The sequence below is a fragment of the Gasterosteus aculeatus genome, chromosome 15, assembly GCF_964276395.1.
Source record: "Gasterosteus aculeatus chromosome 15, fGasAcu3.hap1.1, whole genome shotgun sequence".
NCBI classification, from domain to species: Eukaryota; Metazoa; Chordata; class Actinopteri; order Perciformes; family Gasterosteidae; genus Gasterosteus; species Gasterosteus aculeatus.
The window spans coordinates 18,459,385-18,476,159 of NC_135703.1; the positions used below are offsets into that span (position 1 = coordinate 18,459,385).

The 16,775-nt window shown below is 45.5% G+C and overlaps 1 protein-coding gene across 4 annotated transcripts; it reads right to left on the minus strand.

The window, feature by feature from the left end:
• Positions 1-9,505: 9,505 nt before the first annotated feature.
• LOC144388331 (uncharacterized) lies at positions 9,506-16,209 on the minus strand. 4 transcript variants are annotated; one of them, XM_078088975.1, is made up of 4 exons: positions 14,512-16,209; positions 11,535-14,426; positions 9,827-11,468; positions 9,506-9,689 (listed from the first exon to the last, which is right to left on the minus strand). In XM_078088975.1, exons 2-4 carry the CDS (start codon positions 14,181-14,183, stop codon positions 9,586-9,588), a joined length of 4,395 nt encoding a protein of 1,464 aa, XP_077945101.1. In that variant the 5' UTR covers positions 14,184-14,426; positions 14,512-16,209; the 3' UTR covers positions 9,506-9,585. The 4 variants fall into 4 exon arrangements, with proteins under 4 accessions (XP_077945101.1, XP_077945099.1, XP_077945098.1 ...); XM_078088973.1 differs by having other exon boundaries at positions 9,827-14,426; positions 14,564-16,209; XM_078088972.1 differs by having other exon boundaries at positions 9,827-14,426.
• Between the last annotated feature and the right edge of the window lie 566 nt (positions 16,210-16,775).

Sequence of the window (16,775 nt, forward strand, 5' to 3'; positions counted from 1 at the left end):
ACATCTGTAAGTTAGTGTGTCTTTGTGTACATCGGCAAGTTAGTGTGTCTTTGTGTACATCGGCAAGTTAGTGTGTCTTTGTGTACATCGGCATGTTAGTGTGTCTTTGTGTACATCTACTTGTTAGTGTGTCCGTGTGTATATCTACATGTTAGTGTGTCCGTGTGTACATCGACAAGTTAGTGTGTCTTTGTGTACATCGGCAAGTTAATGTGTCTTTGTGTACATCTACTTGTTAGTGTGTCCGTGTGTACATCTACATGTTAGTGTGTCTTTCTGTACATCTTCATGTTAGTGTGTCTTTGTGTGCACATCTACATGTTAGTGTGTCTTTGTGTACATCTACATGTGAGTGTGTCTTTGTGTACATCTGCATGTTTGTGTGTCTTTGTGTACATCTGTAAGTTAGTGTGTCTTTGTGTACATCGGCAAGTTAGTGTGTCTTTGTGTACATCGGCAAGTTAGTGTGTCTTTGTGTACATCGGCATGTTAGTGTGTCTTTGTGTACATCTACTTGTTAGTGTGTCCGTGTGTATATCTACATGTTAGTGTGTCCGTGTGTACATCGACAAGTTAGTGTGTCTTTGTGTACATCGGCAAGTTAATGTGTCTTTGTGTACATCTACTTGTTAGTGTGTCCGTGTGTATATCTACATGTTAGTGTGTCCGTGTGTACATCGACAAGTTAGTGTGTCTTTGTGTACATATACATGTTAGTGTGTCCGTGTGTACATCTACATTTTAGTGTGTCTTTGTGTACATCTTCATGTTAGTGTGTCTTTGTGTACATCTACTTGTTAGTGTGTCTTTGTGTACATCTTCATGTTGGTGTGTCCGTGTGTACATCGACATGTTAGTGTGTCCCTGTGCACATCTACATGTTAGTGTGTCTTTGTGTACATCTGCATGTTAGTGTGTCTTTGTGTACATCGGCAAGTTAGTGTGTCTTTGTGTACATCGGCAAGTTAGTGTGTCTTTGTGTACATCGGCAAGTTAATGTGTCTTTGTGTACATCTACTTTTTAGTGTCTTTGTGTACATCTGCATGTTAGTGTGTCTTTGTGTACATCTGCATGTTAGTGTGTCTTTGTGTACATCTGCAAGTTAGTGTGTCTTTGTGTACATCTGCAAGTTAGTGTGTCTTTGTGTACATCGGCAAGTTAGTGTGTCCGTGTGTACATCTACATGTTAGTGTGTCCGTGTGTACATCAAGTTAGTGTGTCTTTGTGTACATCGGCAAGTTAATGTCTTTGTGTGCACATCTACATGTTAGTGTGTCCGTGTGTACATCTACTTGTTAGTGTGTCCGTGTGCACATCTACTTGTGAGTGTGTCCGTGTGTACATCTACTTGTGAGTGTGTCTTTGTGTACATCTTCATGATAGTGTGTCCGTGTGTACATCTACATGTTAGTGTTTCTTTGTGTACATCTACATGTTAGTGTGTCCGTGTGTACATCTACATGTTAGTGTGTCTGTTTGTACATCTACATGTTAGTGTGTCCGTGTGTACATCTACTTGTTAGTGTGTCTTTGTGTACATCTTCATGTTAGTGTGTCCGTGTGTACATCTTCATGTTAGTGTGTCCGTGTGTACATCTTCATGTTAGTGTGTCTTTGTGTACATCGACTTGTTAGTGTGTCTGTGTCCACATCTACATGTTAGTGTGTCTGTGTCCACATCTACATGTTAGTGTGTCCGTGTGTACATCTACTTGTTAGTGTGTCTTTGTGTACATCTTCATGTTAGTGTGTCCGTGTGTACATCTTCATGTTAGTGTGTCCGTGTGTACATCTTCATGTTAGTGTGTCTTTGTGTACATCGACTTGTTAGTGTGTCTGTGTCCACATCTACATGTGAGTGTGTCCCTGTGCACATCTACATGTTAGTGTGTCTTTGTGTACATCTACTTGTTAGTGTGTCTTTGTGTACATCTTCATGTTAATGTGTCCGTGTGTACATCTTCATGTTAGTGTGTCTTTGTGTACATCGGCAAGTTAGAGTGTCTTTGTGTACATCTTCATGTTAATGTGTCCGTGTGTACATCTACTTGTCAGTGTGTCTGTGTGCACATCTACATGTTAGTGTGTCCCTGTGCAAATCTACAAGTTAGTGTGTCTTTGTGTACATCTACTTGTTAGTGTGTCTTTGTGTACATCTTCATGTTAGTGTGTCCGTGTGTACATCTACTTGTTAGTGTGTCTTTGTGTACATCTTCATGTTAGTGTGTCCGTGTGTACATCTACTTGTTAGTGTGTCTGTGTGCATATCTGCAAATTAGTGTGTCTTTGTGTACATCTTCATGTTAGTGTGTCTTTGTGTACATCTTCATGTTAGTGTGTCCGTGTGTACATCTACTTGTTAGTGTGTCTTTGTGTACATCTTCATGTTAGTGTGTCCGTGTGTACATCTTCATGTTAGTGTGTCCGTGTGTACATCTACTTGTTAGTGTGTGTGCACATCTGCAAGTTAGTGTGTCTTTGTGTACATCTACATGTTAGTGTGTCTTTGTGTACATCTGCATGTTAGTGTGTCTTTGTGTACATCGGCAAGTTAGTGTGTCTTTGTGTACATCGGCAAGTTAGTGTGTCATTGTGTACATCGGCAAGTTAGTGTGTCATTGTGTACATCTGCAAGTTAGTGTGTCTTTGTGTACATCGGCAAGTTAGCGTGTCTTTGTGTACATCGGCAAGTTAGTGTGTCTTTGTGTACATCTTCATGTTAATGTGTCCGTGTGTACATCTACTTGTTAGTGTGTCTTTGTGTACATCTACATGTTAGTGTGTCCGTGTGTACATCTACTTGTTAGTGTGTCTTTGTGTACATCTACATGTTAGTGTGTCCGTGTGTACATCTACATGTTAGTGTGTCTGTTTGTACATCTACATGTTAGTGTGTCCGTGTGTACATCTACTTGTTAGTGTGTCTTTGTGTACATCTTCATGTTAGTGTGTCTGTTTGTACATCTACATGTTAGTGTGTCCGTGTGTACATCTACTTGTTAGTGTGTCTTTGTGTACATCTACAAGTTAGTGTGTCTTTGTGTACATTGACAAGTTAGTGTGTCTTTGTGTACATCTACATGTTAGTGTTTCTTTGTGTACATCTACATGTTAGTGTGTCCGTGTGTACATCTACATGTTAGTGTGTCTGTTTGTACATCTACATGTTAGTGTGTCCGTGTGTACATCTACTTGTTAGTGTGTCTTTGTGTACATCTTCATGTTAGTGTGTCTGTTTGTACATCTACATGTTAGTGTGTCCGTGTGTACATCTACTTGTTAGTGTGTCTTTTTGTACATCTTCATGTTAGTGTGTCTTTGTGTACATCTTCATGTTAGTGTGTCCGTGTGTACATCTTCATGTTAGTGTGTCTTTGTGTAAATCGACTTGTTAGTGTGTCTGTGTCCACATCTACATGTGAGTGTGTCCCTGTGCACATCTACATGTTAGTGTGTCTTTGTGTACATCTACTTGTTAGTGTGTCTTTGTGTACATCTTCATGTTAATGTGTCCGTGTGTACATCTTCATGTTAGTGTGTCTTTGTGTACATCTTCATGTTAGTGTGTCTTTGTGTACATCGACTTGTTAGTGTGTCTGTGTCCACATCTACATGTGAGTGTGTCCCTGTGTACATCTACTTGTTAGTGTGTCTTTGTGTACATCTTCATGTTAGTGTGTCCGTGTGTACATCTACTTGTTAGTGTGTCTTTGTGTACATCTTCATGTTAGTGTGTCTTTGTGTACATCTACATTTTAGTGTGTCTTTGTGTACATCTGCACGTTAAGGTGTCTTTGTGTACATCTGCACGTTAAGGTGTCTTTGTGTACATCTGCACGTTAAGGTGTCTTTGTGTACATCTGCTCGTTAAGGTGTCTTTGTGTACATCTGCAAGTTAGTGTGTCTTTGTGTACATCTGCAAGTTAGAGTGTCTTTGTGTACATCTGCTCGTTAAGGTGTCTTTGTGTAAATCTACATGTTAGTGTGTCCGTGTGTACATCTACATGTTAGTGTGTCTTTGTGTACATTGACAAGTTAGTGTGTCTTTGTGTACATTGACAAGTTAGTGTGTCTTTGTGTACATCTACATGTTAGTGTGTCTTTCTGTACATCTTCATGTTAGTGTGTCCGTTTGTACATCTTCATGTTAGTGTGTCCGTGTGTACATCTTCATGTTAGTGTGTCCGTGTGTACATCTTCATGTTAGTGTGTCTTTGTGTACATCTTCATGTTAGTGTGTCTTTGTGTACATCGACTTGTTAGTGTGTCTGTGTCCACATCTACATGTGAGTGTGTCTTTGTGTACATCTGCATGTTTGTGTGTCTTTGTGTACATCTGTAAGTTAGTGTGTCTTTGTGTACATCGGCAAGTTAGTGTGTCTTTGTGTACATCGGCAAGTTAGTGTGTCTTTGTGTACATCGGCATGTTAGTGTGTCTTTGTGTACATCTACATGTTAGTGTGTCCGTGTGTACATCGACAAGTTAGTGTGTCTTTGTGTACATCGGCAAGTTAATGTGTCTTTGTGTACATCTACTTGTTAGTGTGTCCGTGTGTATATCTACATGTTAGTGTGTCCGTGTGTACATCGACAAGTTAGTGTGTCTTTGTGTACATCTTCATGTTAGTGTGTCTTTGTGTACATCTACTTGTTAGTGTGTCTTTGTGTACATCTTCATGTTGGTGTGTCCGTGTGTACATCGACATGTTAGTGTGTCCCTGTGTACATCTGCATGTTTGTGTGTCTTTGTGTACATCTGTAAGTTAGTGTGTCTTTGTGTACATCGGCAAGTTAGTGTGTCTTTGTGTACATCGGCAAGTTAGTGTGTCTTTGTGTACATCGGCATGTTAGTGTGTCTTTGTGTACATCTACTTGTTAGTGTGTCCGTGTGTATATCTACATGTTAGTGTGTCCGTGTGTACATCGACAAGTTAGTGTGTCTTTGTGTACATCGGCAAGTTAATGTGTCTTTGTGTACATCTACTTGTTAGTGTGTCCGTGTGTATATCTACATGTTAGTGTGTCCGTGTGTACATCGGCAAGTTAGTGTGTCATTGTGTACATCTTCATGTTAATGTGTCCGTGTGTACATCTACTTGTTAGTGTGTCTTTGTGTACATCTACATGTTAGTGTGTCCGTGTGTACATCTACTTGTTAGTGTGTCTTTGTGTACATCTACATGTTAGTGTGTCTTTCTGTACATCTTCATGTTAGTGTGTCTTTGTGTGCACATCTACATGTTAGTGTGTCTTTGTGTACATCGGCAAGTTAGTGTGTCTTTGTGTACATCTTCATGTTAATGTGTCCGTGTGTACATCTACTTGTTAGTGTGTCCGTGTGTACATCGACAAGTTAGTGTGTCTTTGTGTACATTGACAAGTTAGTGTGTCTTTGTGTACATCTACATGTTAGTGTTTCTTTGTGTACATCTACATGTTAGTGTGTCCGTGTGTACATCTACATGTTAGTGTGTCTGTTTGTACATCTACATGTTAGTGTGTCCGTGTGTACATCTACTTGTTAGTGTGTCTTTGTGTACATCTTCATGTTAGTGTGTCTGTTTGTACATCTACATGTTAGTGTGTCCGTGTGTACATCTACTTGTTAGTGTGTCTTTGTGTACATCTACATGTTAGTGTGTCTGTTTGTACATCTACATTTTAGTGTGTCCGTGTGTACATCTACTTGTTAGTGTGTCTTTTTGTACATCTTCATGTTAGTGTGTCTTTGTGTACATCTTCATGTTAGTGTGTCCGTGTGTACATCTTCATGTTAGTGTGTCCGTGTGTACATCTTCATGTTAGTGTGTCTTTGTGTACATCGACTTGTTAGTGTGTCTGTGTCCACATCTACATGTGAGTGTGTCCCTGTGCACATCTACATGTTAGTGTGTCTTTGTGTACATCTACTTGTTAGTGTGTCTTTGTGTACATCTTCATGTTAGTGTGTCCGTGTGTACATCTACTTGTTAGTGTGTCTTTGTGTACATCTTCATGTTAGTGTGTCTTTGTGTACATCTACATTTTAGTGTGTCTTTGTGTACATCTGCATGTTTGTGTGTCTTTGTGTACATCTGTAAGTTAATGTGTCTTTGTGTACATCGGCAAGTTAGTGTGTCTTTGTGTACATCGGCAAGTTAGTGTGTCTTTGTGTACATCGGCAAGTTAGTGTGTCTTTGTGTACATCTGCAAGTTAGTGTGTCTTTGTGTACATCGGCAAGTTAGAGTGTCTTTGTGTACATCTTCATGTTAATGTGTCCGTGTGTACATCTACTTGTTAGTGTGTCTTTGTGTAAATCTACATGTTAGTGTGTCCGTGTGTACATCTACATGTTAGTGTGTCTTTCTGTACATCTTCATGTTAGTGTGTCTTTGTGTGCACATCTACATGTTAGTGTGTCTTTGTGTACATCTGCATGTTTGTGTGTCTTTGTGTACATCTGTAAGTTAATGTGTCTTTGTGTACATCGGCAAGTTAGTGTGTCTTTGTGTACATCGGCAAGTTAGTGTGTCTTTGTGTACATCGGCAAGTTAGTGTGTCTTTGTGTACATCTACATGTTAGTGTTTCTTTGTGTACATCTACATGTTAGTGTGTCCGTGTGTACATCTACATGTTAGTGTGTCTGTTTGTACATCTACATGTTAGTGTGTCCGTGTGTACATCTACTTGTTAGTGTGTCTTTGTGTACATCTTCATGTTAGTGTGTCTGTTTGTACATCTACATGTTAGTGTGTCCGTGTGTACATCTACTTGTTAGTGTGTCTTTGTGTACATCTACATGTTAGTGTGTCTGTTTGTACATCTACATTTTAGTGTGTCCGTGTGTACATCTACTTGTTAGTGTGTCTTTTTGTACATCTTCATGTTAGTGTGTCTTTGTGTACATCTTCATGTTAGTGTGTCCGTGTGTACATCTTCATGTTAGTGTGTCCGTGTGTACATCTTCATGTTAGTGTGTCTTTGTGTACATCGACTTGTTAGTGTGTCTGTGTCCACATCTACATGTGAGTGTGTCCCTGTGCACATCTACATGTTAGTGTGTCTTTGTGTACATCTACTTGTTAGTGTGTCTTTGTGTACATCTTCATGTTAGTGTGTCCGTGTGTACATCTACTTGTTAGTGTGTCTTTGTGTACATCTTCATGTTAGTGTGTCTTTGTGTACATCTACATTTTAGTGTGTCTTTGTGTACATCTGCATGTTTGTGTGTCTTTGTGTACATCTGTAAGTTAATGTGTCTTTGTGTACATCGGCAAGTTAGTGTGTCTTTGTGTACATCGGCAAGTTAGTGTGTCTTTGTGTACATCGGCAAGTTAGTGTGTCTTTGTGTACATCTGCAAGTTAGTGTGTCTTTGTGTACATCGGCAAGTTAGAGTGTCTTTGTGTACATCTTCATGTTAATGTGTCCGTGTGTACATCTACTTGTTAGTGTGTCTTTGTGTAAATCTACATGTTAGTGTGTCCGTGTGTACATCTACATGTTAGTGTGTCTTTCTGTACATCTTCATGTTAGTGTGTCTTTGTGTGCACATCTACATGTTAGTGTGTCTTTGTGTACATCTGCATGTTTGTGTGTCTTTGTGTACATCTGTAAGTTAATGTGTCTTTGTGTACATCGGCAAGTTAGTGTGTCTTTGTGTACATCGGCAAGTTAGTGTGTCTTTGTGTACATCGGCAAGTTAGTGTGTCTTTGTGTACATCGGCAAGTTAGTGTCTTTGTGTACATCTTCATGTTAATGTGTCCGTGTGTACATCTACTTGTTAGTGTGTCTTTGTGTAAATCTACATGTTAGTGTGTCCGTGTGTACATCTACATGTTAGTGTGTCTTTCTGTACATCTTCATGTTAGTGTGTCTTTGTGTGCACATCTACATGTTAGTGTGTCTTTGTGTACATCTGCATGTTTGTGTGTCTTTGTGTACATCTGTAAGTTAATGTGTCTTTGTGTACATCGGCAAGTTAGTGTGTCTTTGTGTACATCGGCAAGTTAGTGTGTCTTTGTGTACATCGGCAAGTTAGTGTGTCTTTGTGTACATCTGCAAGTTAGTGTGTCTTTGTGTACATCTGTAAGTTAGTGTGTCTTTGTGTACATCGGCAAGTTAGTGTGTCTGTGTGTACATCGGCAAGTTAATGTGTCTTTGTGTACATCGGCAAGTTAGTGTGTCTTTGTGTACATCGGCAAGTTAATGTGTCTTTGTGTACATATACATGTTAGTGTGTCTTTGTGTGCACATCTACATGTTAGTGTGTCCGTGTGTACATCTACTTGTTATTGTTTCTTTGTGTACATCTGCATGTTAGTGTGTCCGTGTTATATCTTCATGTTAGTGTGTCTTTGTGTACATCTTCATGATAGTGTGTCCGTGTGTACATCTTCATGTTAGTGTGTCCGTGTGTACATCTTCATGTTAGTGTGTCTTTGTGTACATCGACTTGTTAGTGTGTCGGTGTGCACATCTAAATGTTAGTGTGTCCCTGTGCACATCTACATGTTAGTGTGTCTTTGTGTACATGTACTTGTTTGTGTGTCTTTGTGTACATCTTCATGTTAGTGTGTCTTTGTGTACATCTTCATGTTAGTGTGTCCGTGTGTACATCTTCATGTTAGTGTGTCCGTGTGTACATCTTCATGTTAGTGTGTCTTTGTGTACATCTTCATGTTAGTGTGTCTTTGTGTACATCGACTTGTTAGTGTGTCTGTGTCCACATCTACATGTGAGTGTGTCTTTGTGTACATCTGCAAGTTAGTGTGTCTTTGTGTACATCGGCAAGTTAGTGTGTCTTTGTGTACATCGGCAAGTTAGTGTGTCTTTGTGTACATCGGCATGTTAGTGTGTCTTTGTGTACATCTACTTGTTAGTGTGTCCGTGTGTATATCTACATGTTAGTGTGTCCGTGTGTACATCGACAAGTTAGTGTGTCTTTGTGTACATCGGCAAGTTAATGTGTCTTTGTGTACATCGGCAAGTTAATGTGTCTTTGTGTACATCTACTTGTTAGTGTGTCCGTGTGTACATCGACAAGTTAGTGTGTCTTTGTGTACATATACATGTTAGTGTGTCCGTGTGTACATCTACATTTTAGTGTGTCTTTGTGTACATCTTCATGTTAGTGTGTCTTTGTGTACATCTACTTGTTAGTGTGTCTTTGTGTACATCTTCATGTTGGTGTGTCCGTGTGTACATCGGCAAGTTAGTGTGTCTTTGTGTACATCGGCAAGTTAATGTGTCTTTGTGTACATCTACTTTTTAGTGTCTTTGTGTACATCTGCATGTTAGTGTGTCTTTGTGTACATCTGCATGTTAGTGTGTCTTTGTGTACATCTGCATGTTAGTGTGTCTTTGTGTACATCTGCATGTTAGTGTGTCTTTGTGTACATCTGCAAGTTAGTGTGTCTTTGTGTACATCGGCAAGTTAGTGTGTCTTTGTGTACATCGGCAAGTTAGTGTGTCCGTGTGTACATCTACATGTTAGTGTGTCCGTGTGTACATCAAGTTAGTGTGTTGTGGCAATCCACGGGTGTGGGCAAAAAGAATCTGCTGGGAGTCACGAGTGGTTGCACAAAAAAGGTTTGATTTATTTCTAAACGTCCAAACAAAAAGAAAAAAAAGCCAAAGTAAGTTCTTCCTCTTTGGAGGGTTTGGGTCCTTCGGTCCCGCTCGACGGTCCAGCACTCGATCTCCTCACTGCAGGGAAAACAGAAGAAAAGTCCTTAGGGGTTAACGCATATGTGTTAGCGCAGGCCTCGGCCTGACGTCAGCTCCTACTCACGTCTAGTTCTGCCTGGCTGTTGGAACGGTTGGTCCTTTATAGTGGGGCTCACCTTCATCAGCCTCATGAGCCGCAGCTGTGCCGCTCGTTGTCTCCCGGGGGGGGGGCGGGGCGTATCCCCTTTTAGTCACCTGACCTTGGTGCTGATTGGTGCTCCTAGGGACCTGCACCCGTGGGTTGCCACAACTCCCCCACCCCAGCAGAAAGCCGGGACCCCGCCTTCCCGCCCACATACAAACGTCCCGCCGGGACAGTGCATCCGCGTTAGCATGTTCCTTCCCTGGTCGGTGCTCCACCGTGAATTTATAGTCCTGGAGGGTCAGGAACCAGCGGGTGACCCTGGCGTTGGAGTCCTTTGCCTGCGCCATCCATTTCAGGGGGGCATGGTCGGTCACCAGGGTGAAACTCCGCCCCAGGAGGTAGTAGCGAAGCTTGTCCAGTGCCCATTTTATGGCGAGCGCCTCCTTCTCCACAGTAGAGTAAGCGCGTTCGTTTGGCAGAAACTTTCGGCTGATATACATCACCGGGTGCTCCTCTCCGTCTCGTACCTGAGATAGTACTGCGCCCAGTCCCACTTCCGACGCATCTGTGTGGACTAGGAATGGGAGAGAGAAGGCAGGCGTTACTAGCACCGGTTTGGTGCACAAAGCCTGTCGTAGGCACTCAAAGGCCCCGTTAGCTTCGGTGTTCCATTTGACCTTGTCCGGCCCCCGTTTTCTCGTCAGGTCATGCAAGGGGGCTGCCATAGTTGCGTAGCGGGGAATGAACCTCTGGTAATACCCCACCAAACCTAGGAATGATTTGACCTGGCGCTTGGTCTTGGGTCTTGGCCAGCTGAGAATGGCCTCTACCTTGGCATCCTGGGGTCGCACGTTGCCCCGTCCTATGCGGTAGCCCAGGTAAGAAGCTTCCTCTAGGCCCAGCCGGCACTTCTTTGGGTTTGCCGTGAGGCCTGCCCCGCGAAGGGCCCCCAGAACAGCTCTCAGTCGGCTCAGGTGAGTCTCCCAGTCGTCGCTGTGAATTACAATGTCATCGATATAGGCTGCGGCATACCCTTGGTGCGGCCGGAGAATCTTGTCCATTAACCGCTGGAATGTGGCGGGGGCTCCATGGACCCCAAAGGGCAACACGGTGTACTGATATAGGCCTTCGGGGGTGGCGAAGGCCGTCTTCTCTCTGGCCCGAGTTGTCAGCGGCACCTGCCAGTAGCCTTTGGTGAGGTCCAAGGTGGAGATGAAACGGGCCGTTCCCAGCCGGTCTATCAGTTCATCCACCCTGGGCATAGGATAGGCATCGAACTGGGAGGCGTCATTGAGTCTACGAAAGTCATTGCAAAAACGGTAAGAGCCATCTGGCTTGGGCACCAGTACCACTGGGCTGGACCAGGCACTGTGGGACTCCTCAATGACCCCCAGCTGGAGCATTCTACTCACCTCCTGCCTGATGGCCTCTCTCCTCGCCTCGGGGACACGATACGGCTTCACCCGAACCGTTACTCCTGGCTCGGTCCTTATGTCATGGGTGGCCACGGCGGTCCTGCCCGGCAGGTCGGAGAAGACATCCAGGTGCTGCCACACTACCTCACGTAGGTCTTGCAGCTGACTCGGGCTGAGATGGTCTCCCATGGGCACATTCGGTAACGGGATCCGAGCGGTAAGGGCCGGGGTGGGTTGCGCCGGCGGTCCTGGAAGACTCTGCCATTTTTTAAGAAGGTTAACATGGTAGAGTTGTAGGGGCCTGCGCCGGCCAGGCTGACGTACCTGATAGTTGGCTTCATTGACCCGTGTCACCACCTCATAGGGTCCCTGCCACTTAGCCAGGAACTTGCAGTCTGCGCTGGGGACCAACACAAGAACACGTTCTCCTGGTTGGAAGGCACGTACCTGGGCACCCCGATTGTACACTCTGGCTTGGGCCTGCTGTGCCTGTTGCAGGTGTTCCCTCACTACTGGCCAGACTTGGGCCATCCGGGTCCTCATTTGGTCCACGTGCTCGATGATGGTGCGATGGGGTGAAGGCTGACTCTCCCAGGCTTCCTTAGCGACGTCTAAAAGTCCGCGGGGTCTTCTCCCGTACAGCAGCTCGAACGGGGAGAACCCTGTGGACGCCTGAGGCACTTCTCTTACCCCAAACAGAACGTAGGGTAGCAATTGGTCCCAGTTCTTCCCATCGGCCTCCATTACCTTCTTAAGCATCCGTTTTAGCGTCTGGTTGAACCGTTCTACCAGGCCGTCCGTTTGGGGGTGATAAACTGATGTTCGTAGTTGCTTCACCTGTAGCAGTCTTAACATTTCTTTTAAAACCCTTGACATGAAACAAGTGCCCTGGTCAGTGAGGATTTCCTTTGCTATTCCTACCCTACTGAACAATAAGAACAATTCTTTACCCACCGCTTTGGCGGTGGCAGCTCGCAGTGGTAGAGCTTCCGGGTATCTGGTTGCATAGTCTATGATCACTAGGATGTATCGATGACCCCTACTAGTTTTGGGCAGTGGACCTACAATGTCCATGGCAAGTCGCTCGAATGGTTCTTCGATAATTGGCAGGGGGATTAGCGGGTGCCTCACTGAGGGCCGGGGGGCCACTAGTTGGCACTCTGGGCAGCCGGCGCAATAATCCACGACTGCCCTTTTCATGCCGGGCCAGTAAAACCGGGTTTCTATCCTCTCCCGTGTCTTATCCATCCCTAGGTGAGCGCCCATAAGGTGGGAGTGGGCCAGATACAATACCTTACTGGTGTAGGGGCGAGGGACTACTAACTGTTCGACTGTCTGCCCTCCTTTCTGGCACATCCTATACAGCAATGAATTTTTTGTAACAAAGAAGGGGTAAGACAAGGCACTCACCGGGTCGATGGGCTGTCCGTCGTGGGCGAGCACCCGAGCCCAGGCGTGTTTCAGGGTGTCGTCTTCTTTCTGGGCTGTAGCAAACTGGCCCTTTCTGTTCCCCATCCCGTCCGCGACTAAGGGGAATTCTGAGAACTCCGTAAGGCTCCCGCCCTCCCCCCCTCTGGGGATTTGGGATCCCTCCGTAGCGGTGTCCGTATCGGGGGTTCGGCCCCCCGCCCGGTTGGAGCCTCCTGGTGCAGTCGAAGGCGAGGGGGGAAGGGGTCTTGCCTCTTCCGGGGGGCCCTCGTCGGACGAACCGGACGGAGCGTGGGCCGCACAGGCAGCCCTGGGTCTCCCGCGTCGGATGGGTCTTGGCTGGGAGGCCCTATCGTGCCCTCCCCTCGGTCGCAGACCCCAAAATCTCTCAAAAATGGGGCAGTCGCGTCCAATGATCATGGGGACCGGGAGGTCGGGAACCAGCCCAGCCCGTATGGAAAAAGATCCCCGGGGGGTACACACCTGGATCCATCTCGTTGGATATGCCTTGAGGTCCCCATGGACGCAGGTCACCTCGATGCGTGGCCCCTCTTCTCCTTCCGCCCACTCAGGGCGGATCAGGGTAACCACACTACCCGAATCTATCAGGGCTGAGGTGTCCTGGTTCCCGACCCGAACCGGCACAGTTGCGGCGCCGGGTATTGGGGGGGTCCAACAGGTAGTCATGAGGCACCTCCCTGGGCGGTGCTGTTCCTCCGTGCTGGCGGAGGGCATGGGCACATCGCCCGCAGGGCACTGCCGGGCAATATGTCCTAACTGGCCGCACGAAAAACATCTCCACTCAGACCTGTCGGGTGTTGGGCGCGGAGCGGTTCTCGGAGCCGGGCGAAGAAGGGTTGCTGATGGCCGGATCGGAGCCCGTCCCTCAAGGCCTCGGGGAGCAGGGCATGTCCCCGCCGTCATCTGCTGGCTGACCCGATGGTTCTCCAGTAGGTTAATCAGCTCGTCCACCGACGCGGGGTGGTTCTGGGCTGCCCATCGCTTGGCGTCGAGAGGCAGGGCCCGGATGCAGCGGTCCATAACGACGCGGTCGATGGCAGCTGGACCCTCCCCGGTCACCAACCAGCTACGGGTAAGCCTCCCCAGGCGCACCACCTGGCTCCGCACGGGACCCTGGGGGTCGTACACCCAATCGTGGACCCGCTGGGCGCGGCCGGCTAAATTGTGCCCATAGTGGGCCAGGATGGCCCCCTTCAGCGTTGGGTAGTCTGTAGCCTCCCTGGTCCCGAGGTCTTGGTACGCCCTCTGGGCGTCCCCTGTCAGAAAAGGCGCCAGAATGTGTGCCCACCTGTCTTCCGGCCAGCCTTCACGTTCTGCCGTTCGTTCGAAGACCTCAAGGAAGGCCTCCACATCGTCTCCGGGGGTCTGCTTTGTGAGTAGAGCTGTTGGGGACGCGTGAGGGGCCCTTGGGGTTAAGTTCTCAGCCAGCCGGTCGAATGTCCCCTGAAGGGCTGCCATGCTCTGCACCTGCTGCGCCTGGGCTTGGAGAAGCCTGGCCATCGCGGCCTCCATTGCTTCTCCCATAGTCTCCTGCTTTCGGGGTTACGGCGGTGGAACTAAAGAATCGCCCGCATCCTCCACCATATGTGGCAATCCACGGGTGTGGGCAAAAAGAATCTGCTGGGAGTCACGAGTGGTTGCACAAAAAAGGTTTGATTTATTTCTAAACGTCCAAACAAAAAGAAAAAAAAGCCAAAGTAAGTTCTTCCTCTTTGGAGGGTTTGGGTCCTTCGGTCCCGCTCGACGGTCCAGCACTCGATCTCCTCACTGCAGGGAAAACAGAAGAAAAGTCCTTAGGGGTTAACGCATATGTGTTAGCGCAGGCCTCGGCCTGACGTCAGCTCCTACTCACGTCTAGTTCTGCCTGGCTGTTGGAACGGTTGGTCCTTTATAGTGGGGCTCACCTTCATCAGCCTCATGAGCCGCAGCTGTGCCGCTCGTTGTCTCCCGGGGGGGGGGCGGGGCGTATCCCCTTTTAGTCACCTGACCTTGGTGCTGATTGGTGCTCCTAGGGACCTGCACCCGTGGGTTGCCACAGTGTCTTTGTGTACATCGGCAAGTTAATGTCTTTGTGTGCACATCTACATGTTAGTGTGTCCGTGTGTACATCTACTTGTTAGTGTGTCCGTGTGCACATCTACTTGTGAGTGTGTCCGTGTGTACATCTACTTGTGAGTGTGTCTTTGTGTACATCTTCATGATAGTGTGTCCGTGTGTACATCTACATGTTAGTGTTTCTTTGTGTACATCTACATGTTAGTGTGTCCGTGTGTACATCTACATGTTAGTGTGTCTGTTTGTACATCTACATGTTAGTGTGTCCGTGTGTACATCTACTTGTTAGTGTGTCTTTGTGTACATCTTCATGTTAGTGTGTCCGTGTGTACATCTTCATGTTAGTGTGTCCGTGTGTACATCTTCATGTTAGTGTGTCTTTGTGTACATCGACTTGTTAGTGTGTCTGTGTCCACATCTACATGTTAGTGTGTCTGTGTCCACATCTACATGTTAGTGTGTCCGTGTGTACATCTACTTGTTAGTGTGTCTTTGTGTACATCTTCATGTTAGTGTGTCCGTGTGTACATCTTCATGTTAGTGTGTCCGTGTGTACATCTTCATGTTAGTGTGTCTTTGTGTACATCGACTTGTTAGTGTGTCTGTGTCCACATCTACATGTGAGTGTGTCCCTGTGCACATCTACATGTTAGTGTGTCTTTGTGTACATCTACTTGTTAGTGTGTCTTTGTGTACATCTTCATGTTAATGTGTCCGTGTGTACATCTTCATGTTAGTGTGTCTTTGTGTACATCGGCAAGTTAGAGTGTCTTTGTGTACATCTTCATGTTAATGTGTCCGTGTGTACATCTACTTGTCAGTGTGTCTGTGTGCACATCTACATGTTAGTGTGTCCCTGTGCAAATCTACAAGTTAGTGTGTCTTTGTGTACATCTACTTGTTAGTGTGTCTTTGTGTACATCTTCATGTTAGTGTGTCCGTGTGTACATCTACTTGTTAGTGTGTCTTTGTGTACATCTTCATGTTAGTGTGTCCGTGTGTACATCTACTTGTTAGTGTGTCTGTGTGCATATCTGCAAATTAGTGTGTCTTTGTGTACATCTTCATGTTAGTGTGTCTTTGTGTACATCTTCATGTTAGTGTGTCCGTGTGTACATCTACTTGTTAGTGTGTCTTTGTGTACATCTTCATGTTAGTGTGTCCGTGTGTACATCTTCATGTTAGTGTGTCCGTGTGTACATCTACTTGTTAGTGTGTGTGCACATCTGCAAGTTAGTGTGTCTTTGTGTACATCTACATGTTAGTGTGTCTTTGTGTACATCTGCATGTTAGTGTGTCTTTGTGTACATCGGCAAGTTAGTGTGTCTTTGTGTACATCGGCAAGTTAGTGTGTCATTGTGTACATCGGCAAGTTAGTGTGTCATTGTGTACATCTGCAAGTTAGTGTGTCTTTGTGTACATCGGCAAGTTAGCGTGTCTTTGTGTACATCGGCAAGTTAGTGTGTCTTTGTGTACATCTTCATGTTAATGTGTCCGTGTGTACATCTACTTGTTAGTGTGTCTTTGTGTACATCTACATGTTAGTGTGTCCGTGTGTACATCTACTTGTTAGTGTGTCTTTGTGTACATCTACATGTTAGTGTGTCCGTGTGTACATCTACATGTTAGTGTGTCTGTTTGTACATCTACATGTTAGTGTGTCCGTGTGTACATCTACTTGTTAGTGTGTCTTTGTGTACATCTTAATGTTAGTGTGTCTGTTTGTACATCTACATGTTAGTGTGTCCGTGTGTACATCTACTTGTTAGTGTGTCTTTGTGTACATCTACAAGTTAGTGTGTCTTTGTGTACATTGACAAGTTAGTGTGTCTTTGTGTACATCTACATGTTAGTGTTTCTTTGTGTACATCTACATGTTAGTGTGTCCGTGTGTACATCTACATGTTAGTGTGTCTGTTTGTACATCTACATGTTAGTGTGTCCGTGTGTACATCTACTTGTTAGTGTGTCTTTGTGTACATCTTCATGTTAGTGTGTCTGTTTGTACATCTACATGTTAGTGTGTCCGTGTGTACATCTACTTGTTAGTGTGTCTTTTTG

What these genes read in the sequence shown, in the direction of transcription:
- LOC144388331 (XM_078088973.1), bottom strand. Translation starts at nt 14,183, where the DNA reads ATGGGAGAAGCAATGGAGGCCGCGATGGCCAGGCTTCTCCAAGCCCAG. An exon ending in GGCTCATGAGGCTGATGAAG is followed by an intron (nt 9,690 to 9,826) that starts GTGAGCCCCACT and finishes TTTTCCCTGCAG; the next exon opens with TGAGGAGATCGAGTGCTGGA.